This window comes from Perognathus longimembris, chromosome 24, assembly GCF_023159225.1.
Source record: "Perognathus longimembris pacificus isolate PPM17 chromosome 24, ASM2315922v1, whole genome shotgun sequence".
Classification (NCBI taxonomy): domain Eukaryota; kingdom Metazoa; phylum Chordata; class Mammalia; order Rodentia; family Heteromyidae; genus Perognathus; species Perognathus longimembris.
Window position 1 is genome coordinate 35696319 of NC_063184.1, and position 24414 is coordinate 35720732.

The window sequence follows — 24414 nt, forward strand, 5'->3', positions numbered from 1 at the left end:
GTGGTGCTTGTGGACTCGGGTCTCACAGGTACTGCTCTGCCCTCAGCTCTTGATGGAAAGGTGCAGATAAGGCCAGAGTTCTGCCACCATTTTCCTTACCAGCCTGAGAACAAGGGCTACTTAGTTTTGTTTTCTTGCCTTCTGTTTTGTCTTTGCCCTGAGTCTGCCCTTAGTCCACAAAACACCTTTAGTTGTCCAAATGTCCACATGCTTAGGGCTTCCTACAAAAATTATCATCCTATCTAATGATACCATTTTTGCTCAAGGCTAGTACTCTGCCACTGGAGACACAGCTCCCTGTTGATTCATTGGAGATAAGAGTCTCACAGACTTTACTGCCAGGCTAGCCTTGAACTGAGATCTTCAGATGTGAGCCACCAGTGCCTGGCTCAAAACACTCTATTTTCAAGCACAATCTTAAGAAGTTGTATTTATAGAGGATTAGTTCGGGTGAAGCTCTAAGTATCTGATATCAACACAGATAGGGTGGAAGGAGAAAATTAAAAAGAGGTTCCACAACTCAGACACGCTGGGGAAGAGTCAGCAGGGAAAGCCAAGGAGAAGGGAGAGCAGGAAGGGAAGATGGCTGCCTGTGGAGGAAACCAGACTTGCTTCATGAAGACATCGCTGTACACCAGCCATAATCCTGTTAGAACACCAGCCTGACAAGTGAAATAAACAGGGAGTCCATCATCATAAATATAACACTTCACAAACACGTGTGATCAGCATAAATATGCTAAAACGTGAGCACCACACACACTGCTTGTGCTCAACATTAATACACGACTTAACAAATGTGCTCAACATAAATATGCTAACACATGAGCTGAACATAGATTACTGAACTGTGCACTTAGCCTAAGTATACTTAAGTGTGCTCAATACAAATACACTACTTAAGCACATGAGCTCAACAGCTGTGCAACCGTCAGGACCTGCGACACATCAGGCATGACCCGTGGTGATAGATCAAGAATCGCATGTGGCGACGTACCAGGAATGACACATGGGGCATGTCAGGAATCGCACGTGGTGACACGTCAGGAGTCACGTGGTACGCACCAGTAACCACACGTGATGACGTGATGGGAATCACAGGTGGTCGCATGTCAGGAGTCACACGAGGTATACCTTGCCACTTGGCACTGTGTAAGCTGTTTTATTTCCTTTCCGGTTGGTTTGGTTTGGTCCCGCTGGATAGCCCAGGCTGGCCCCCGGCATTACACATGTGCACCCTTGCAAAAATAACCATTCGGGCTGGGGATATGGCCTAGTGGCAAGAGTGCCTGCCTCGGATACACGAGGCCCTAGGTTCGATTCCCCAGCACCACATAGAAAACGGCCAGAAGCGGCGCTGTGGCTCACGTGGCAGAGTGCTAGCCTTGAGCGGGAAGAAGCCAGGGACAGTGCTCAGGCCCGGAGTCCAAGGCCCAGGACTGGCCAAAAAAATAATAATAATAAAAAATAAATAACCATTCATCATGCTTGATTTTAGAAAATGCTGATTTGGAGGTTTGGCACAGCCTTAAAGTGCTAATGCAGGATTCCTAGGTCCAGGCTTAGAGTCGTGAATTGCTCGTAACTAAGGGAACTTGCGAGTGTGTCAGATGTAGAGAAGCTGTTTGAACTCCAGATGGCTTTTCTTTAATTACATGGGACGCGCAGGCTCTGCCTGTGGACGTGCTTACACAAACGCATGTGCGGCTCACTCATCTCCCTCCTCCTGGAATAAGGCAGGGGTTGACCGCAGCAGGCTGTCTTGCTGTCCATTTACAGAGACACTTAACTGGTGCATTTTACCTGAAGCCAAGGCTGTCGCCTTGCTGTAGCGTTCTCAGCAGCTCACCATCGGCCTTGTGAACTCGTGGCACAGCTACAAGGCGGCAAACCCTGGCTGGCTTCTCGCCTGGCTGTCTGGGAAAATCCCCAGCTGTCCCTGAGGAAAGAGCTTACTGCTTACCCTCGGCCTCCACCTTCTCATCTGCGAATGGGGAAATGGTAGCACGCGCCTGCCTCATTTTCAGGACTGGCTGGAAATACCGATCAGTGCCTGCCACTTGGTGAGCCCTTTCTAATTACCAAGTGAGGGGGGTCCCCTGATGCTAAGGAAGTCAGAACACTTGTTTCATAAGCCTCCTCTGTGGGAAGACGAGGCTGCTGCAGGAAGTGACCACAAGAGGCCAGAGTTGTAGGGCAGGCGGATTGGGCAATCAAGTCAGACTCATACCCTGGCTGCGGGCAGTCTGATGAGGAAAGGGAAGGAGTCACAAGGACTTCTGGTTTTCAGGCTGCAGTGACACTGCTAAACAGGTCAAATAGCCTGTGTGTACCAGAGAAGTAAGTGCCTGTAAGTCTATTCAGGAAAAGCTGCGTGGATGGAAGAGGCCCCAGATCCAGAGGTTAGAGAACAGTAAAGTCAGGCCGTGCGTGCGGCAGCAGACAAGATTGCCCACAACTTCAGTTCTTCCTCTTCAGACTAGAAAGCCTCACCTCGCTCGGCCAAGAACACTGAAGGGCCCTTGAAGCTGGTGCCGTTTGTGGCAGATGGCAGTGTTTCAAGGGTAGAAACCACGTTCTAATTGGCTGGGAGAAAACACGAGCCCCAGGGCACGTTTCAAGTCAGTGCGGCCTGCAGCCGGGGCCAGGCCCGCCCTCCCCGTGGCTCCTGGGCACCTGACTCACAATTATTTCTCTCTGGGGTCTTACTTGGAGCCCACAAGAGACAAGTGGGGAGAGGCAAGGAGGACTAAGATCTCAGTAATTCATGTCACACAAAAACAAGATGGCCCATTTTTTGTAAAAATTAGTTTCTCTGATCACCAGTCGTGTGACCTCCACGGGAAGACGTGACAACCCCCCCAGGGACATGCCAGGGACGAGCTCCACTGGGCATGCATGGGCTACTACCCACCCCGGCTTCACTGCTGGGTTCGCTCTCTAGTCGTTTCTGCATGCAGCCATTGTGGAGAACACTCATTTCCAGCATGGAAAATTGGACAAGTGAGCTGCACCCTACCAAGGCCAGGGCTGTGGCCCTGGACAAGTCTTTTCTGTGTGAGGTGGATAAACCTCTTATCTGCCACAGTGAGACCAAATGGCAAGCACTCCATGGAACGATCTCTGAAAATTACTTCAGAAGCATTTTGTAGGGCAACCTTCCCATCATCCGAGGTCCTGTTTCTAGTGACCGAACCAGAAGCTTGCCAGTTGTGTTCACACCCAGGCTCTGCAGGAGGCCCCTGCTGTCCTGTTGCCATTAAGACCACGTTTCCCTCTTCACAGGCTCAGACCTGCGTGCATCACAGGTTTTTCTGGCTCTAAAGCCTGTGTTGTTCCAAGCACTGGGTCTTTTCAGATCAAAAGCTGTATCCTGGAAGAACTGCCCACTTCTCCAGACCAGCCCTGAGCAGTGGGCCGGGAAGCGCCACACTGCCCTTCCACGCCCAGCCACGCTGTGGGGCGGCGAGCGCAAGGGACAGGAGGCCTTGAGAGCCACAGACATCACAGTCCCAAAGGCGTTACTGTATTGCAAAATGTACAGCATTTATTCACATACAGACAAAAAGGCACAATTCTACTAAATAGTTCAACAAAAAAATACAGTTGTCCTCAACTAGTTTTATAAATACTTTCCAAAAGGGGGTAGAAATAAATACAGGACTGGGCCATGTAATATAAAATAGTCATCTCTACATAGACTTTGTTTAATTCTGATTTGTAACTCTTCATGCACCTCTTTTTTTTCTTTTCAATTCAGTTGAATGGACACCAAGCTAGGCACATAGTGAAAAATCCTCTGTACAAGGTTACAAATGTAATGACAAGTTTGTCCATTTTAAAATAATTAAGATTTGTACACAACACATAAAAACTTCATTTAAGTCCTGTGTTTATAACCCAACAAATGACATTCCAGGCAACTTTACAAAAGTTTTAACTAGCCTACATTTTGACATAATACATTGATCATAATCAAAGATATTTCTCGGTCAGGATGCACAAGGAAATATTAAAAACAAAAAAAAACACAGCAAATGGTTCCAATGCTAAGAGGACGTGGCGTGTAGCTGGGCTGTCTGTCGCGGGCCGCCCGCCTCGCCCAGAGCCCCGCGGCAGAGCCCTCTCCACTGCCGAGAAGCCGCACGCGCCACCATTTGCATCTCAGAGCAGGACTATAAAATATGGACTTTGTTTTTGTGTTTGTTTGTTTTGTGGGTTTTTTTTTTCATTTGTTTTTTGGTTCAGCATAACTTGGAACATTTGAAAGCTTTTCAACCTAAATGTGGGGGAAAACAGGTAAGGCATTATTTTTGCACAAAACTAGCATTCCTAAATAGTGCAAATGAGTCTGGTACCTCTGAGTGGAGAGAGGCCGTCACTCCATTAATTTAGATTTTCTTTCTATGGCTTCACAGATTACCCTCCACAACCCTCCTCTCACCCAGAGCTGTAATCAAAAGACAACTGCAGATAGAGTCCAACCTTCTCCTGTGTCCAGAAGGGTTTTGCTCATATGCAAAACAACAAAAAAATCTAATCTTTAAATTATGCTACTAGCAAACGTGCAACTTGGATAAGACCCTCCTGCCGCCTGTAGCAACAAGCTAGTTTGGACAGCGGTCTCTCAAAATGAGCCTCATGGCTCAAAAGCAGTCAGTCTAAAAACCAGTCACTCTTTCCCCTCCCCTGAATTAGCTACAGTGTACTTGGAAAAGTTAAGACCTGGTTTGAAAATGTCAAACACACAATAGGGACGCACCAGATCTGCTATCCGATCATCTGATAAAACTTGCATAGCAAGATGGAGTTCAAGAAGCCTTGTTGTTGATAGTCACCTGGAAGACTCGACAGTGAACTACAGAGCTCAGAGCATCATTCCTAAGCAGTAGAATCCCCCTGCCAAATAAGGACAGACATGTAAATGAATCAGGAGTTGGGGTACTGGCATTCACTAACTAAGGGGCAATGTAGGGGATATCGGGCTCGCTCCAAATGCCCAGAATTCTAAATCTCATTGCTGCTTAAACTTTCCTTAAGTTTGATTCACGACGACACTGAATTCCAAAGAAAATTAACAGGACCTTAACACTATCCAGTTTCTGAATACATATGCACTACAACATTGTTCTCAAATTTAATGCTAAACTTATTATTGCTGATAACTTACTAGTTATTGCCATTTGCAATTAGAAAGTCCAAGTTACAAATAAGAACTCTGACCCTAAAAACCTATTCGAGGGTGCATTTCAACCTCTTTTCTATATAACTAGGTCAATGGTAAGAGCTTATTGCAACTTATTGCCTTTCTACAGTTTTAAAATATAACTTACTTCACTTCTCTTTTTTTTTTTCCCTCAGGGAATCCATTCGTGATGGAGGCCCAGATTCCCTGACGTGCACTAGTGATCTGCTCTGGGAAATGAGTCCCCAGAGTTGAAAGTTCATCGCTTGAACTTGAATGGCCAGATATGGCCAATGGCCAAGGACATCCCAAGCCGGCCCAAGAGCCAGTAAGAGCCAGTAGTTGGAGAAAAGGAGGGTCAAGAGGACTGGTAACACCTGGGCCTGGACTGCCGGGTCACAGATAGCCACCGCCACACAGGGCTTCGGGCAGCGGGGCCTTGGGCATCTGACCCGACTCCGCAAGCCGCAGGCAGCTCTGACCTGTCACTCCGCCTCCCGTAACAACCTTCCTGTCAATTCTCCTCTGACGCTGTGTGCACACAGGCTCCCCAGAGCTGCTGCGGGTACGCTGGCCAGGCCACAGAAGTGGTCTTTGGGGCCAGAATGATTGTAGAATCCACCGGTCCTAGGAAATACACGTCATGGCTGCACATGGCGCCCTGGTCTCTGCAGGGGTGTCGGTCCATTCTACAGAACTAGATAGGATTCGGTACACTCAGGGAACCCAGAGTTTGTGCTTTGGAAGAACGCAGAGGGCAAGAAAAGCAATATGCAGACATTTACCGAAGCCTCACCCCTTGTAACCCTCCGCTCCACACTCAGCTTCTGACCTCAGCCGTCCTACGCTAGTCTACTCTTCTGTCTCCTCAGCAAGTTGCTAATAACACAAACTTCTCACAACAGTGATTTATAAATGACTCTGAAAAAAAATCCAATCTGAATTGTAAGTAAATGTGTCTGTAGCTCAGGAATAAGGGGGTTCTGCACCCCCACCCCACCCCAAGCTGTTCTCCCTGCCCGCGGCAGGCCAGGCACTGGCCCCACCTCTGCCATCAGGAGGCCAAGATACTCCTGCGGATGAAGTCCGCCCTCCTGCCCAGGGCGCCGCTGGCCTGCGGACATTTCTTTTCCGATGTTTCGCCCTCGGAGTCACTTAGTTCTACATCCGGGGCATACCCGTCATTCTCGTGGTCGGATTTTAACTTGCTCTTTGCCCTGTCCTTGGCTGGCGCCCGGCCCAGGCTGAGGTACGGGCAGTCTGTGTGCTGGTGGCCAGCCCCCTCGGGGGCCTCTCCCTGCTGCGGCCGTTCCCCTTTCTTTGGAATCCGGAATCCGCCCCAGTTTTTCACCGGGCTGGCAGGTGTGGTAGGCACTTGGGCTGCAGTCTGGGAACAGCTCGCTTTGATCAGGGAGCCATTGCACTTGGGCACACCCTCCCTCCTGGCGCCAGGTGCCCACGGCCCCGCACCGGGCACAGGGGCGGCACGTGGGCTGTCCAGGTGCCTCTGGGACGAATCTGTGGACCTGAGAGGCTTGTGACTCGGTTTCAAAGGCTTGTCCTTCAAGTCGCCTTTAACGAGGTCACAATGAAAGCGATTGTCTCTCCGTTTCCCTAGGTCTGGCGCCACAACCCCGTTTTTCTGTTGTGCTGATGATAGGAAGCGTGCATCTGCAAAGGTCTTTTCGAAATTCAGAAAGCTGCCTGGGACCCCCAGCCCCCCCCGCCCCCCGCCCAGGCCTGGCTGTCCCAGCGAGGCCTTTCCCACACTCCCGGGCCGCAGAGGGTCTCGCTTATGGAGCTTCTTCAGCGACGGAGCCAAGGACGCGCCCATCTGCTTCCTGAAGAAGGCCGAGTGCCATGTCAAGTCCTCTATGGTGGGAGCGCCAGGACCCACAGGACTGTTAAACAAAAGCATGTTCTCCAGTGCGGAGGATGCTGCGCAGGAAGAAGGCACACCTGTGAGCAAATAAGCACAAAGGAAATTCAAACGAGTTCTAGGCCCTAAGTGTCACCCACTGCACACTTCCGACCCATCGTTATAAATGAGTTTCCAGTCAGGACGTGGCCTGCTGTGAGAACCTACAGCAAGGCATGCTCAGCATTCTAGATTCTTCCAGCTACAATTCACACCGTCCTTCGTGAAACTACCTTTTCAAGGACTACCCTTTCCTGCCAACAGAATAAACGGCACGAGTGCCTCGGAGGTGGCAGGACCCATCTGCCCGCGCCGCGCCGTGCTGCAGTGGCCCCCACGCCCATCCCCCACGCCCATCCCGCGCCCCCACGAGGACGGGGACCCGGCTATCCACCTGGCGACCCCCAGGTCTGCGTGCGAGGCTGCTGACCAGTGTGTGTGCGTGTGGAAGGTGAAGAGGGAGCTGGAACAGGTATTCAGAGTTCAGTGGGGTTTCTTGTTTTTTTCTTAATGCCATCGTCACTGTGTACAAAATCTATCCGTGGGATTCTGTTGCACTGACACCTGAGCTGAGAATGAGTTAATTGTCTTCTGAGGTGAATCACAGCGAGAACTAAATTCCACTGCACACCGGCAGGAGTTCCCTTCTTGTGAAATCCTGTCAACTCTCATCACATTTGTCGTTGCATGTGAATCATGCCCCAATGACCCATCTCACCCTGCTTGTGAGCAGTAATGCAGTTCACTCAGACGGCCTGAGTTCCTGCAAGAGCCTCATGCCCGCCAGCGGTGGAAGCTCTCCTGTGTTCCATCTTCCATGAGATAAGAACCACTGGGAAAATTAGATTCAGCCCCCACCTACGAAACAGTTCTCTCTATGAGACCTTCTTGCTCATCCAGACAGGCACTTCAAGGAAGCACAGGCACTGTGAGCACAGACAGTGGAGGCCCTCCCTGCTAGGCCTATCTTTGGTGTCACTGGAATCAGCTTTATGCCCCATCTAATGTATGTATGCATCATCTCAGACACTCAGCACCACAGGAAAACAGAAAGGAGGCCAACGTTGCCTAACTGGTTTTCTGCCTGCAGACATGCAGTCCAGATCTCTCTGACACCTCTCAACCAGAACATGCAGAGTTTGAACCCTGTGACTGAAAAGTCATGGAATCACTAGCTCACAAGGTAGAAGCCCGACTTCAGGGATCAAGCTCCACACGGGGAAGGGAAAGACCTCTACCCCAGAGGCCTCCGTGGGCTCCCCAGGGCTGTCTCTACAACAGTCACATCAGAAGACTACAGCCTCGTGAGAAACAACACTCACTCTCCCAAGGAAAAGCCCAGCCATGCAATGCAGAAAATCCTGCCTGCCTGGACAGTCACCACCACGGGACAACACGACACCGAGGAACAGGCAGAGCTCGCCTGGACAGTCACCACCACGGGACAACACGACACCGAGGAACAGGCAGAGCTCGCCTGGACAGTCACCACCACGGGACAACACGACACCGAGGAACAGGCAGAGCTCGCCTGGACAGTCACCACCACGGGACAACACGACACCGAGGAACAGGCAGAGCTCGCCTGGACAGTCACCACCACGGGACAACACGACACCGAGGAACAGGCAGAGCTCGCCTGGACAGTCACCACCAAGTCACAACACGACACCGAGGAACAGGCAGAGCTCGCCTGGACAGTCACCACCACGGGACAACACGACACCGAGGAACAGGCAGAGCTCGCCTGGACAGTCACCACCACGTGACAACACGACACCGAGGAACAGGCAGAGCTCGCCTGGACAGTCACCACCACGGGACAACACGACACCGAGGAACAGGCAGAGCTCGCCTGGACAGTCACCACCAAGTCACAACACGACACCGAGGAACAGGCAGAGCTCGCCTGGACAGTCACCACCATGGGACAACACGACACCGAGGAACAGGCAGAGCTCGCCTGGACAGTCACCACCACGTGACAACACGACACCGAGGAACAGGCAGAGCTCGCCTGGACAGTCACCACCACGGGACAACACGACACCGAGGAACAGGCAGAGCTCGCCTGGACAGTCACCACCACGGGACAACACGACACCGAGGAACAGGCAGAGCTCGCCTGGACAGTCACCACCAAGTCACAACACGACACCGAGGAACAGGCAGAGCTTGCCTGGACAGTCACCACCACGTGACAACACGGCACCGAGGAACAGGCAGAGCTCGCCTGGACAGTCACCACCACGGGACAACACGGCACCGAGGAACAGGCAGAGCTCGCCTGGACAGTCACCACCACAGGACAACACGGCACCGAGGAACAGGCAGAGCTCGCCTGGACAGTCACCACCACGGGACAACACGACACCGAGGAACAGGCAGAGCTCGCCTGGACAGTCACCACCACGGGACAACACGACACCGAGGAACAGGCAGAGCTTGCCTGGACAGTCACCACCACAACACCGAGGAACAGGCAGAGCTCGCCTGGACAGTCACCACCACGGGACAACACGACACCGAGGAACAGGCAGAGCTCGCCTGGACAGTCACCACCAAGTCACAACACGACACCGAGGAACAGGCAGAGCTCGCCTGGACAGTCACCACCACGGGACAACACGACACCGAGGAACAGGCAGAGCTCGCCTGGACAGTCACCACCACGTGACAACACGGCACTGAGGAACAGGCAGAGCTCGCCTGGACAGTCACCACCAAGTCACAACACGACACCGAGGAACAGGCAGAGCTCGCCTGGACAGTCACCACCAAGTCACAACACGACACCGAGGAACAGGCAGAGCTCGCCTGGACAGTCACCACCACGGGACAACACGACACCGAGGAACAGGCAGAGCTCGCCTGGACAGTCACCACCACGTGACAACACGGCACTGAGGAACAGGCAGAGCTCGCCTGGACAGTCACCACCACAGGACAACATGACACCGAGGAACAGGCAGAGCTCGCCTGGACAGTCACCACCACGGGACAACACGACACCGAGGAACAGGCAGAGCTCGCCTGGACAGTCACCACCACGGGACAACACGACACCGAGGAACAGGCAGAGCTCGCCTGGACAGTCACCACCACGGGACAACACGACACCGAGGAACAGGCAGAGCTCGCCTGGACAGTCACCACCACGGGACAACACGACACCGAGGAACAGGCAGAGCTCGCCTGGACAGTCACCACCAAGTCACAACACGACACCGAGGAACAGGCAGAGCTCGCCTGGACAGTCACCACCACGGGACAACACGACACCGAGGAACAGGCAGAGCTCGCCTGGACAGTCACCACCACGTGACAACACGGCACCGAGGAACAGGCAGAGCTCGCCTGGACAGTCACCACCACATGACAAGAGCCACAAACTATGTGGATCCCAGGTTACACCAGCTCAAGAAGGCAGAAGGGAAGTGAGAGGTACAAGCTCAAATTGAAGAATCAGAACTGAACCTCTCTTTCCTACACTAACCCTACTAGGAAGAACTTCCTAAGAGTTTTTCCAGTTGACTCCAAGGTCCAGCTAATGATATGCATGGGCTACATCTGGAAAATGCTCAGTCCTGGCCAAGAAAGATCCAAAACAGCATCAGTAAGTCAGTGCTACTAAAACTATGTCATACATCAAGATTACTAAAAACTCAGCCATTATCTGTTTAGCTGGTCAAAACTCTATTCACAAGGATATAGTTAATTCTTGTTTGGATTTCAACCTAATAGGTGACAACAACTTCGCTGTTTCTACCTTTCAAGATAATCTAGATAGGGGCTGGGAATATGGCCTAGTGGCAAGAGTGCTTGCCTCGTATACATGAGGCCCTGGGTTCGATTCCTCAGCACCACATATACAGAAAATGGCCAGAAGTGGCGCTGTGGCTCAAGTGGCAGAGTGCTAGCCTTGAGCAAAAAAGAAGCCAGGGACAGTGCTCAGGCCCTGAGTTCATGGCCTAGGACTGGCCAAAAAATATATATATATATATATCAAGATAATCTAGATACAGAAACAAAAATGCACAAGTGCAGAAAAAGCCAAGTCAACTATGACTAATGCAAGTGCAAAGAATGACACTGCTCCAACTTAGTTCATCCAGGACAAAGATGCTCAAATTCCTGGGAGGGCAGGCCACACCTGCCAACCTCATTCGCATCCTTTCAGTCCCCCTTTTTGGGACTTGAACTCACAGAATGTTGGTCACAGCTCAAGCCTCTTCTACAGATGGAAAGAATCCAAGACAAGTCAGATGCCCCGACTCAGGCTCAGCCCCCAGGTAATTCATGTGCTGCCCACTGCCCAGCAGGCCGGCACACCCAGGGCTGGGCCAGAGCAGCCTGACTCGTGCTAAGACACTGCTTCCCCCGTGGCCCGTGGCCCCAAGGCTGGTCTAGTGTTGAAACAGCCCTACAACACATTCACCATTTCTGCAACATCTGGCTCACTTTGAGTCTCAGGACAGCTTCAACGAGTAGCTTTCTGTATCCCCATTTTACGTAGAGAACAACTAAGATTTGTGTTAATCAGTAAAGTAGGACTCAACCCCCCTATTGGAGGCCAAATCTGTAGCTATTTTCCCTTTTACATGGGGTCTCTAAATATTTTCCTTGATGAAAATCTGTGCTTCTTACATTTTTCTGTTGGAAGAATAAAAATTAAAGAACAAATCATTTTTCCTTTAGCAGTATACTGTTAAGGCTTTCAAACCCCTGCCTTGCGTTTTAGCCAAGACTTAGTACCTACCTGAAACTCTTTCTTGCTCCAAGAGCTTCGTGTAAAGACTGAGTATCTGCTCCTGGACTTTGCATGCGGACCGTTTCATCTTTTCCCTGCGCGTGACCATGTACGTGAGGTTCCGCACCTGGAATACAGAGTGAAGACTCCACGTGAGCAACAGCAGCACTTCGGTGTTCATTTATTTTCTTTATCTGAGAAAAACTGGTCCTACCACGGCCCTGACGGATAACTGAAACCAAGTTCACTAAGCATTTACCCCATCTTTAAAGAATTCCAGCTGTTCCCCTGGTGTCCACAGCAGCCCCTGGGAAGAGCACACTGCACTGGCACGGAGCCTGCCTCCGCCAGGACCTGACTGTTTCCTCCAGAGGAGCCTCTGGCAAAGCCGCCTCCTCCACCCTACGGTCACCCCAAGGTCCAGTGAGCCTTTGCCCACCGGATGTAACAAGCACGGGGGCGGGGGCCGGGGGGACGGGGATGCCTGGCAGCTGCTCGCACAGGCTGTGGGTGAGCCTCGGGAAGGCCCAGGCACTGAACCTAACGCAGACAGGAACACACATCACTAGCCAGTACTCAGCCTTCTGCCTCAGTCATCACTTCTAGAACCCAAAGCTAAGGATTCTGCCACGAAACCCCACAGATCCCAAGCTCCTAAATCTCCGTGGGCCCGGAGCACACATCGCCACTCGGCACTCTAGTTATCTCGGTGGTGGAGGCGGGGAGAGACCCGTGCTCGCCCTCCGCAGTCCCCATCCTCTTACTGCGAGCAGGCCACTCCTGCTGCCCTCCACGGCACGCCCCAAGGCCATCGCGCCTTCCTCCAGTCATGAGGGGAGCCGTGACCTGGGCGCACACCACTTGCTTTCCGGCTTAGACCTCCCCTCGCGTCTGCAGACCCTTCGGCACACTAGCAGCTCGATAACAGGTGCTGGCTTCCCCACCGACGGATGAGCGCGCACTGGTCTCCAACAACCCCCATTTCCTGATTAGAGAAACCGAGTGGAGGTGGTATCGCTATAGATCTGCTCGATTCCTCCCCGCAGCCAGGAGGTGAACAACCAAGGAGCCTGACTTCCAGAGCCAGGCAATGGACAGTGGCAACTTCTACCCGAGCTGCACCTCTCCTGGGAGCCGTGAGGATGGAATCACTGCACTCACCGTGGCAGCGTTCCCGGGGCCGCTGGTGAGCCGCACCTAACAGAGCCATCACTCAGCCCTGGCTGGCCGCTCCGTGGCGACCCTCCCTCGCTAGACAGCCCAGTCCCTGCAGGACTTCACCCACGCCGACAGCCTCAACCTCTGTCCCTCCCTGACCCTGCCCAGCGGGCTACCACTGCAGCTCCCCATGCAAACGGGCCACGCCGGGCCACCGTTCCCCAACCCTGCCAAGCCCTCGGCACACTTCTCCCTAAAACAGTGGTTTGCAAACAGACACCCCCCACCAACCTGTGGGCACCCGGAGGGTTGCTGCAGGTTTTCCTGAGTCCTAAGCACTGCTCAGAGCCCTACCCCCAACCCCTCCATGTTCAAGGCTCGTGGTCTCCTTCAGCTTCTCAAATGTGCGCCGCGCACCCGACTGCCTGGCCCACTTGGAGCTGTTCACCGCGTCTTTTGAAAAGGACATTTAGGGGTGCTCCGGTTGGGTGAAGGGCGACCATGGAGACAGTGTGGTCACCCGCCACACTGTAGGTCCCCACCTCCTCCTGAAATCCACTCCTGTCATCTGCTGGAAAGAGCAATCACCTCACTCCTCCCGGGAGCTCCTGGCCTCCCGGTCAGGAATGAACGCCCACGTCTTGAGTCATCCAGGCAGAACACCAAGGCAGTGAGAACAGTCCGTTGTAACTTCTGGATAGTGCTTATTGTCACCCCTGCCTTCATTAGCACTGGGTCTGACATACATACTGTTTACAATTACAAAGAGCAGTGCCCTCTCAGGGGGGCAAAGGTTTCAACTTTTTAAAGCCTCTGCTGTCACAGTATGATGGCAAATTTCAGGAAGTGCAACTTCCATGACCATAAGCAACTGCTATTGAATTCCCTGAAAGTCTCAGACTTTTTTAATAAGACAAATGTAAGTAATGCTACGCACACGCACACACAAATCCTGATTTATTCCCTGTGTTTCATACATCATAGGCATTCTACTTAGAAAGCAGCAGTGACTCCAAAAATAGTTCAGAATTTAATTGTGAGTGCATGTTCTTAAACACAGAAAAGAGTTAGTACACCACAGGCATTGTCTACACTTTTATTTTGTGGTGATTGAGACAAACACACAGCCAAAATATGAGACTTCCACCCCCCCCCTCCCAGGAGCTGGGCAGCACAGCTGGGCCAGGCAGCTTCAGACCTGATTCTGGGGTGGCCTGAGTTCCCCGACGTCACAAAAGCCACGGGCCTTGCACTCACCACCAGGGGGCCTGAGGGAGCACACAGCCTCACCGCCGCAGGTCGGGGCCTTGGGGGGGCCAGGGGACGGCTGCTCGGCAGACCCCATCTCAAGGCCGGCCACGAAGGTCCTGGGAGGTTCAGACATCTAGTCTGCCCCTGCCCTCCCTACACTCTCACCTCCCACCTGTGAGCAGACTCCCTGGGGAGGGCGCCACGCCTCCACTAGCAAGTAAGGGGTTGGGAGGCCCTTCACTGTGTCAGGCCACCTGGTGCCCTTCAGCACAGGCAGCGTCAGGCCAGAGAAGGCCATGCCTCCTGGCGACACTCATGAATTGAATGGTAGCTAACAGCCAGAGTGGAAGGTGCTGGAAGAAAGCAGGGGGCAGGAGGACCGAGGAAGGGAGCCAGCCCAAGTGAGAAAGGTCAGGAGAGCCGGGGCACAAAGCAGCACACAGCTGCGCCATGGCAGCATTCAAGGCCGCAGCGCACAGCGGGAACTCGAGTATCTGCAGTGTATGGAGCACCGCCACGGGGCCCTGTGCTAGGACACACGCACCTGCAGAGACCGGGGACACACTGATGCGTGCTCATACACACGCGCACTTATACTGCACACAATGTATACAATGTACACATTGTACACACGCACATTCCATACACACACTCCATGCGCACATGGTACACACACATGCACCCTGCATACATGGTTTATACACACTGCACACATATTGCATACATACTCCATGCACACACTGTACACACACCGTATATACACTGTACACACATATTACATATACACACTCCATGCACACATCATACACACACTGCATACATATTCCATGCACGCATGGTACACACACACGTTGAATACATACTATGTACATCATACACATTGCACGCACATACACTGCAGTTATACACACTGTATGCACACATACTGCACTGTACACACAGAATGAATGCATGGTACATATATGCATGTGTGCTGTATACACACAGTGTATACACTGTATGTGTACACACATGCATACCGTATATACACAATGTATACACATTATAAATGCAAACATATGGCATACTCCACACACATGTATACTGCATACAGTGTATACACTGTACACGTACACACATGCATACGGCATATACACAATATATACACATTATAAATGCACACATATGGCATACTCACTGTACATACAACATACATGTATCACATGCACACATGTACAGTGCATACAGTATATCCATAGTACACATACATACTGCACACATACACACTACATACACACAGTACACAGGTCACACACCATGTACACACACACTGGGCATTCACAATAGGACCGCAGCCTCCGTGAGGATGTAGCAGCCCACCATCAGGAGTATCTTCACAGATAGATGCACACATGTGCCCACACGCACACCTCAGCACCCATAGCCTGCTCTGCTCCACAAGGGTGCAGGGGACACCCTGTGAATTAGCCAAGAGGCCAAGGGGGGCCAGGGGAAGCAATGCTCAGCGCTCCCTTGTGAGCCCCTCCCTAGAGCCTAGAAAGTGCTTCCCCAGGATGCACAGGTCACTTCCCTACCTCTGCCCCCATTCACAAGTTAAACCCATCCTAATTTTCAAAATTAAGTCTGTAAACAATTCTGAGTCAACCCTCGGTCATTTTCCTGGGGTTCGGTTCCCTCTGGAGAAAGAAGGGATAAAGAAACGCCCCTCTGACCTTGCCAGCAGTAAAGGTTAAGAGGAGGGTGTTAGGAATCACAGAGAAGCCCACCAGAGCGGCGGCAGTGGCGCGTGACTGCAGTGGGTATTGCCAGCCTGTGCGTGCACGGGGCCCGCACGAGCGCGTGCGTGCTGTGTGTGCACAGATCTGAGTGAGGCCTGGCTATCACCTCTTGCTCTGGCGAGCCTTCGCCTCTGCATCCTCTTCGCTAGGTCACTACAGGGTGTCGGAGTCAATCATTACCCGCTCCAGGTCCTGCCGCAGGTGCGTGAACAGCTGCAGCCTCCTAAACAAGACGTCCTGCTCCCGCTTGGCCAGATTGTCCTCCTCGTCCTTCTTTGGGGTGATCAGAGGCTTGTTGAAATTGACCTTCCTCTTCAACTTCCAGTACTGGTACAGGAAATCCACCACTGCCTCCGGCAGCCTCAGGGCCCTGGCCACATCCAGCAGGTTGACAAAGGTGTAGAACTCATCCTCCAGCTGCTGCAGCTTCTGCTTGCGGACACTCATGCGGTGGGCTTCCTCGCGCTGCTGCCCGGGCCCGGCCAGGGCCTCGAGCGGACTCCTGGGGGAGCACGCGGGAGCCCCATCCTCCACAGGCCCCTCCCCGAGGCTCTCCTCCGGCTTCTGATGCGAGCTGTGCTTCGGGCAGTAGGACTTGAACTTGACTTCATCGTTCTCCGCCAGGATGGTCTTCATCTCCAGGCCTCGGTCAAAGGCGCAGGTGACGTGAAAGGCTGTGCGGCAGTTCTTCACGGAGCACTGCGGAGAGCGTGCAGAGGAGAGACAGGCTTACAGAGCGACCACAGCAAGAGCACCCTGGCATCCCCCCCACGCACACACATCACACCCTGTCACCCTGCACAGGCCCACAGAGCCAGGAACCCACAGGTAACAGCAGCGTCCAGCCTGTGAGGCAATGCTGGTGGCAGGACACAGGCCCACTCAACAGCCACAGCCCCACTCAGCACAGAACACAAACTCACCTGGCGAGGGCCCCCACTCAGCACACAACCTGGCCACAACCCCGCTCAGCAGAGCTGCCGCCACACGAGTGGGAGCCGGCTCCGGCCTGGAGGCCATCTGTGCCAGCTTGAGCTCCACTCACGCAAACATGCTACCCATCAAGAGAAATGCGCTGCAGAACACCGGCCTCTCCAGGGGCACCGGTGGCCTCCCTTGGGCTTTCCCATTCAGCAAACAGATGTGACAGAAGCACAGCCACCCAGCTGCAGACACTCAGAGAGGAATTCGTTTAACAAAATCCTTCTATAAAGACACGAACTATCATCAGCTCTCCTTCAAATAAATGTTCTGGGATAATAAGTCAATCAATGGAGAGAAAAAAAAAGTCCACCAGCCAAGGCGCTCCCAAGTGAAGCAGGCTCCCGCTGCCCAGGGATGGTGAGTGTTACTCCGAGGTCTGTGGTGCTTGTCCCCAAGTGAATGTGTGCCACACACTCACACAAGTGTCTCTCCCCCCATTCTCCTTGGCCAACCAGCCACACTCTCCGGTAGAGGTACCTGTCATTTTCGTTCACAACAGATTCTAGTGACACACAAGAAAACCCCTTTCGTTCTCAAGCCTGTGGATATTTCTGCTAACATTTCAGACCCTCCAAACACCAGGAGATGCTGTAAAGTAAGTGGAACCTCTAGGGTTGTTAGAAACCTCAGCAGGAGGACACAGTCAGTCCAAGTCAGCCCAGGCAGAAAGTAGAACCCTGACCAGAAACAGTGGGCATGGCTCAAGTGGTAGGTACAGTGCCTGACAGCAAGCCGGGGGAGTGGGGGACGTTTAAACACACAAGCCAATGGTTGGGGCACCTTAGGGAATGAGGTGCCAGTCAAAATACCAAGTGGCCAAGGCAAAAAAACCTAGGACTACATGCATGCACTGTCCATGCCAAATGCTATGTTGTCTACGGAGACGCAGCCCAGACAGCATCTTTGCCGGGCCATACAGAAGCTGATCAGACCATAGCCATCTAGGCACTGGAATGTGAGGCCGAGGAGGGAATGCACAGATGGCATCAGAAGACAAGAAAAAAACAGCATGCAGGCCTCTCTCTCCTCCATTTGACCGCAGGACTTTCTAAGCTACCTGTATCTGGGCATAGGACACATTGACTCGCAGGTAAGCTTCCATTCTCTGGGACACACACACACACACACACACACTGACATAAAAATCAAATGTGCAGGGCACTAGTGGCTCACACCTATAATCCTAGTTACTCAGGAGGCTGAGGTTTGAGCATCACAGTTAGAAGCCAGCCTGGGCAGAAAAGTCCAAGAGACCCTTATCTCTAAATAAAGTACTCAGAAAAAGCCAAAAGTGGGCTGTGGCTCAAGTAGTAAAAGTCTTGCGCACAAAGAGGCTCAGGGACAGTGTCCAGGCCCTGAGTTCAAGCTCCAGGACCAGAAAAACAAAACAAAACAACAAAATGTCCCAGCTGTGTTCAGATCAGGAAGCCTCTGCCTACAACACCCAGCATACCAGCACACCTTGTGCCTGCCCCTCCTGTCAGTGCTCCCACAGCCCCACACCCTAGACCCAGGAGCGCCCAGGTCTGCAGGAAAAGAGGACTCAACCCTCATGTCTGCCTGTGGAAAGAAAGCAGCCAGCTGTGACCAGGCCTAGCAGGAGGCCTGACTCAGGACAGAAAGGGAAGGACTACAACTCCTCTCACCAGCTGATCTGGATAACAGCTCTGGGTCCTGCGACACTGCACCATCAGCTAACCACAGGAATCTGGGCAGGGCCCGATGCTCTCTCCCCTCCCAGAACCCTCTGCTGGAGCACATCAGAGCCCATCCCCACCCCCCCAGCAGAGGCCAAGGCAGCCCAGCTTGCTGAGCAACTCACCTGTATGGAGGCCCCAAACTTCTCATTGCAGAGACTGCACACCAGGGCCCACCGACTGCTGGGGATGTGAGACACCTTGGTGATGGGCTCCATCTTCTCGGGGCTGCCAATGCTCACCTGCAGGCCAGACAGCAGCAGAACACGGACAGCAGAGACTTCAAGACCTGTCACTCTGAGAGCTGCGCCCTGTGTCACACATGTCCCCGCCTGGCACGGATGGTCCCCCCCGCCTGGCACGGACGCCCCATCTGACACAGATGGCCCAGGTTACAGAAACATGCCAGCTACACCTACATCTCCATTTCTCACTAAAGAAGTTGATATCAAAGACCCTTACATGTGTGGATGGTGCAATCTACCTCTGCACCAGTAATGATTTACTCAGGACTAAAAATCACCTTAAAATGTCTAAACAGACTTTCAACTTGGAGTGGTGCTATCCATTTCCCAGTAAATATACCAGTCCATCCCATCCGAATACAAGAGTGCATTCAAAGAGCAAATCTCACAAGCTAGATCAAACACTGTCACTACCTCTGAACCCCCGCCCCCCAATCACCCAGCAGTGTCTGGCTGATACCAAACCACAAGATCCAGCACCACCAAGACCCCAGTCATAAACCTTCAGTGTCAATCCCCCCCATGCAATGTTCCTCAGTGGGAAAATACGCTGTCTTATACCAAAAGATGCTGGAGTCTGAGTCACAAACAATCTTCCCAGAGTGACATGGCAAATTAAATTAGTTAAGGTGTGGGACAGGAAATAAACAGACAAAAAACTCAGTTTACAAAGGTTAAAGCTGAGTAAGAATTTTCAAGAACTGTACAATCTGCAGAAGTGTGAGCTGGTGTGTGGCACCACATGGCCTGGTGCTGAAAGTGGCTTGTGACACACCGAGAAGGACTCCGTGGGCAAGACAACAGTCATGGGGGCAGACAACACCCCCCCACACACACTGGTGCTTCCACTGAGTAGTTCCATGTTTCCACTCCACGATCTTGTCGTGGAGTGGAGGCCGAGTGGGCAGCACCAGAAGGGTCTTCTGGCCCTCAGGCCCAAGCCCTGTGCAGTCTTGGGAGGGCGTGGGGGGAGTCACGTACCTCTGGGATCCACAGAGCACAGCTGACGTGGACCCACTTGGTTCCACTTCGGGTGGGCTTCATGGCGCCTCCCTTCTTGGGGCAAAGCAAGCATCTTGGCTCCACCCCCAGGGCACACGTCCGGCAGAGCCAACTGCCCTCTGGCACCTTGAGGATCCCGTAGCAGGCCTGGACCGAGCCACAGCACAGCCCCAGAAGGAAAGAGAAACCACGTTTTCCTCGCTTAATGCACACAACACACACAAAGCCCCCACCAATGTCGACACCCCCAACTCTGGGCTGTGACCCCAGGAAAAATGCCACATGTCTGAGTTGAGCCACAACATGCCATGCAAACCACTGAAGGACGGACACATTCTGAAGCATACCACTTTGCTGGCTGCTCCAGAACCCCACCCACCCATGCCAGCTTTTCAAACATGACCACAACCTCGAGGGGGAAGCCTTCCCTCTCGCCTCACTGAAATTGGGGAGCCCGGGACAGGGACACACAGCAGCACCTAGGATGGAGATGGCGGCAGACACAGAAGCCACGTAAGGGGCAAACAGACGCAGAAGAACAAGACATTCCAGACAGAAGGAGAATACCATTCAAAACAAAGCCTGCTTTGCACAAGATGGCAAAATCACACAGGCAGCATACACTGCGGGAATCAAGGCTTTGACCACGGACACAAACACAACGGCTTGAGGAGAAAAAGGGCAAATGTTGAGTATGTCACCCCAATGGTACTGAGGGCCCAGAGAGTTTTAAAACAAACAAACAAACAAACGTGCACAGAACTTTATCCTGGAATGAACTGAAAGTGTGGAGTCCTGGAAAAACAGCTCCACCTCCCAGACAGATGAAAGCAGGTACCATGCCACAAGAGCACCCAGATGCCAGAGAAACCACAGGATGAGCGCAGCAACGGTCGCTGGGGCCGGGTCAGGGTGAGGCCAGGGTGGGTCGGAGCCCAGAAAGGGCCCCAGGAACAGACCTGGGGCTAAACAACACTGAAGGTTCTGGACTGAGCAACCAAGAATCACCTGTGAAGAAGGCCCTTTTTTAAAAAAAAAAAAAAACAACTGGAAAAGCAGGTCTAAGCTAGTAAATGTGTCTTCAAGACAAACCAAGAAGTTCACAAAAGAAAAACATACTAAACATTAAGATGACTAGAAAAAGAGCATCTGAAATCAAGGCTATCAGCCTTGATGTCAGTGACAGAGTTCTACTTAGTGTCCAAGCAGACAAGTAAAGAAAGAGTAGAAAGTCCTTCACAGGTTTCAACAGGTACCAGTAGCAAAAAGCAACAATGGTGTCCATGGCCACAGCGGACACCTGAGGAATCCCATGCCCGAGGAAACACCTGGGTGATCTGAAATGAGACAAGCGGGGTGAGCTTCTGCAAGACTCACAGAGCAAGACCACAGACTCAGTGGAGACAAGCGGGGTGAGCTTCTCCAAGACTCGTAGAGCAAGACCACAGACTCAGTGGAGACAAGCGGGGTGAGCTTCTCCAAGACTCGTAGAGCAAGACCACAGACTCAGCGGAGACAAGCGGGGTGAGCTTCTGCAAGACTCGTAGAGCAAGACCACAGACTCAGTGGAGACAAGCGGGGTGAGCTTCTGCAAGACTCGTAGAGCAAGACCACAGACTCAGTTGAGACAAGCGGGGTGAGCTTCTGCAAGACTCGTAGAGCAAGACCACAGACTCAGCGGAGACAAGCAGGGTGAGCTTCTGCAAGACTCGTAGAGCAAGACCACAGACTCAGTGGAGACAAGGCCGTGTGTGGCTGGGGAAGGAGACAGGCGAATCTCAAAGGAACAAGGATTCTCAGAGCAAGCCCAGCCTCCTTCCTGTGTTGTCACCCAATCTGTTCTAAATCCCAGGGCCGCCTGACACATCCAAAGGAAGAACCCCCAGACTGCCTCTGGGACCCTACATCCCACACCAGTCTACATCAACATTCCAGTGTGTGAGGTCCTATCTGCACCAACAGCCAAGGCGTAGTGGCTCATGGGTGTCGTAGTTATGAGGAAGACAGAGGGAGAAGGACCACAGTGTCCAAGGCCAGTCATGGGAGAAAAGGCACAAGAAAGACCCTACCTGAAAAACAACTAAATCAAGAGGAGCTGGGATGTGACTCAAGTGGTACAGTTTCTGCCTACCAAGAATAAGTCCTGAGTTCAAGCCTCAGTACTGTAGGAAAAAAAGAGGTGGTTTTCCTCTCCTTGGGCATGTTTTATATATTAATATCTTTCTTGTATGTCCCCCAAAAGCTAAGCTGAAGCCCGCATTCTCATCCAAACATGACCTCACTGAAGATCACTGAAGACGTGGAATGAACAGAGACTGAGACAGACTTATCAAAGAGCAGCCCCTGGAATCGAGCTGATGCTGACACAGGAACACTGAAGTAGGTGAGCCGTGGGTCCCTGGCACCTACCACACCACAACGAAGACAGTGGCCAGCTGGGCACATGGAGGACTGAGGAGACAGATGGTGGGACTGCCGACACCCGCTCTGGACCCCAAAGCAGGAGCAGAAAGACAACTGAATTGCAGGGGCAGAGGCTGTTTTGTCTTTATGACAGGGTCTCCCCACGTGAACCAGACTGCTGACAGATCCTGAACCCTAATCTTCTACACAAAGCCAACTTCCACTGCTTAAAGAAAGCCATCAAGGTCAGACTTTGGAAACAACCAGCCATCCTGCAGAGCTCCTAGACTCCAGCCTTCTGATGCGGGGGGGGGGGGGGGGGGGGGGGGTGGGGAGGCAAGCCCATCTCAGTAGGTGGAGCCCTGCTCCCCTGTGCATACTGTCCTCCCACATGGTGCCCACACGCCTCCCCATGCACACTGCCCTCCTACCTGGTGAACACAGATGTTGCACTTGTCACAGAACACCATTTCGTTGCCATCCTCGCCATCGGGGGACTGGCAGACATCGCAGACCACATCTTCGTCATACTCGATCCCTAGCCCTTCCTCCGTCTCTATGGCATGGTTCATATTGTCGTAGCATTGCTGTTCAAACTCCTCCAGAACCCGTTCCATGGTGAACTCATCTAGTTCAGGCATTCCTGAGGGAAAAGCAATCCATACCAGGAAGTCCTGTCATGAAACAATCTTGGTGTGTCTCAACAATGTGAAACAGAGAAAAGCAAATCCATCTGAGTACACTTTTCTATCGAATGACTCCCAGACCTTCCACAGAAAGTCTCTCACGAAATCATTCCCATTCTGGCCAGACACAGGAAAGCATAAACAAATCTCAAAAGGAACAAGAATACCCAATACCCAGAAATAGGTCATTTCATTATACTTACTACTACATCTAACAGCTAACATGTAAGTTTCAAAACTGTGACCACATATTACAGGCTTGGCTATTTGTTTTGTTTTGTAACTCTCCTTTCTTGATACTTAAAACTGTGCTCCGGGGGTTGGGAATATGGCCTAGTGGCAAGAGTGCTTGCCTCGTACACATGAAGCCCTGGGTTCGATTCCCCAGCACCACATATATAGAAAACGGCCAGAAGTGGCGCTGTGGCTCAAGTGGCAGAGCGCTAGCCTTGAGCAAAAAGAAGCCAGGGACAGTGCTCAGGCCCTGAGTCCAAGCCCCAGGACTGGCAAAACAAAAACCAAAAAAAATGTGCTCTGAAAGCAGGTTTCCCTGCCAGCCTGTCCTCTGAGTTCTACCAGGGAGAATGCATAGGTATTCAGATACACGAGAGACGAACATGGGAAAGTGTGTGGAATGGCAGTTCACTGCAGACTCCGACCACACTTCTGCAAGAGCCATGGTCTCAGCTAATGGCAACAGGAAACTCTCATTTTCTTTTATTTGCAGATGTTTTCTAAAATCCCCACAATGAAAATATCTTTGCAGAGTTAAAAAGTTGGTTACAAAAACCAAGGGGCTAGGAATGTGGATTAGTGGTAGAGTGCTTGCCTAGTGTGCATGAAGCCCCCGGTTCAGTTCCTCAGTACCACATGAACAGATAAAGCCGAAGTGGTGCTGTGGCTCAAGTGGTAAAGTGCTAGCCTTGAGCAAAAGAAGCCTAGGGTTCAAGCCCCACAACCAACCAAAAATAAAAAACACAATTTAAAAATAGTCAAGGACACAAACGCTGTAGAAATGAGGCAAGTAACTGCAGCCTGACAGAAACTTATACATTTATCATAAATTCTAAAGCTATCCAATTAACTAATCTCATTTTCAGAAATGTAGAGAATGCACTTCAGATGAACACCACGCAAATGTGGAGAATGCATGTGAGATGAACCCCACACACCAAGGCCCCACATTTGCTCCCGGTTCCGGAAGCACCACTGACTCTCCATACATCCTGTAATTAACGTTCACCACGGAGGAGCCCCCAAAACACCGAGCAACTGCAGCCCTTAGCACCAAAGGGGCCCAGAAGCCTGCCAAGAGCACTGACTGAGGTCTACAAGGCTGCTGGCCAGCAGCCTCCCA

The 24414-nt window shown here is 52.2% G+C and overlaps 2 protein-coding genes across 6 annotated transcripts in view; one reads left to right on the forward strand and one right to left on the reverse strand.

The window, feature by feature from the left end:
• The window catches only part of Sclt1 (sodium channel and clathrin linker 1), a 46354-nt gene extending 44002 nt beyond the window's left edge, over window positions 1-2352 (forward strand). For both annotated transcript variants that reach the window (XM_048333741.1, XM_048333742.1), the window contains exon 22: window positions 2342-2352. The gene's annotated coding sequence lies outside the window, so the exon portion shown is untranslated. The remainder of the gene's footprint in view (window positions 1-2341) is intronic.
• Window positions 2353-3525: 1173 nt separating this feature from the next.
• The window catches only part of Jade1 (jade family PHD finger 1), a 39378-nt gene continuing 18489 nt past the window's right edge, over window positions 3526-24414 (reverse strand). For 3 of the 4 annotated variants that reach the window (XM_048333739.1, XM_048333736.1, XM_048333737.1), the window contains exons 6-11: window positions 22803-23014; window positions 19948-20115; window positions 18847-18963; window positions 16221-16739; window positions 11863-11980; window positions 3526-7144 (exon numbers count right to left, since the gene is read on the reverse strand). In XM_048333739.1, the coding sequence (XP_048189696.1) occupies window positions 6240-7144; window positions 11863-11980; window positions 16221-16739; window positions 18847-18963; window positions 19948-20115; window positions 22803-23014 (2039 nt within the window). In that variant the 3' untranslated portion in view covers window positions 3526-6239. The remainder of the gene's footprint in view (window positions 7145-11862; window positions 11981-16220; window positions 16740-18846; window positions 18964-19947; window positions 20116-22802; window positions 23015-24414) is intronic. The other variant, XM_048333738.1, reaches the window with a different exon arrangement.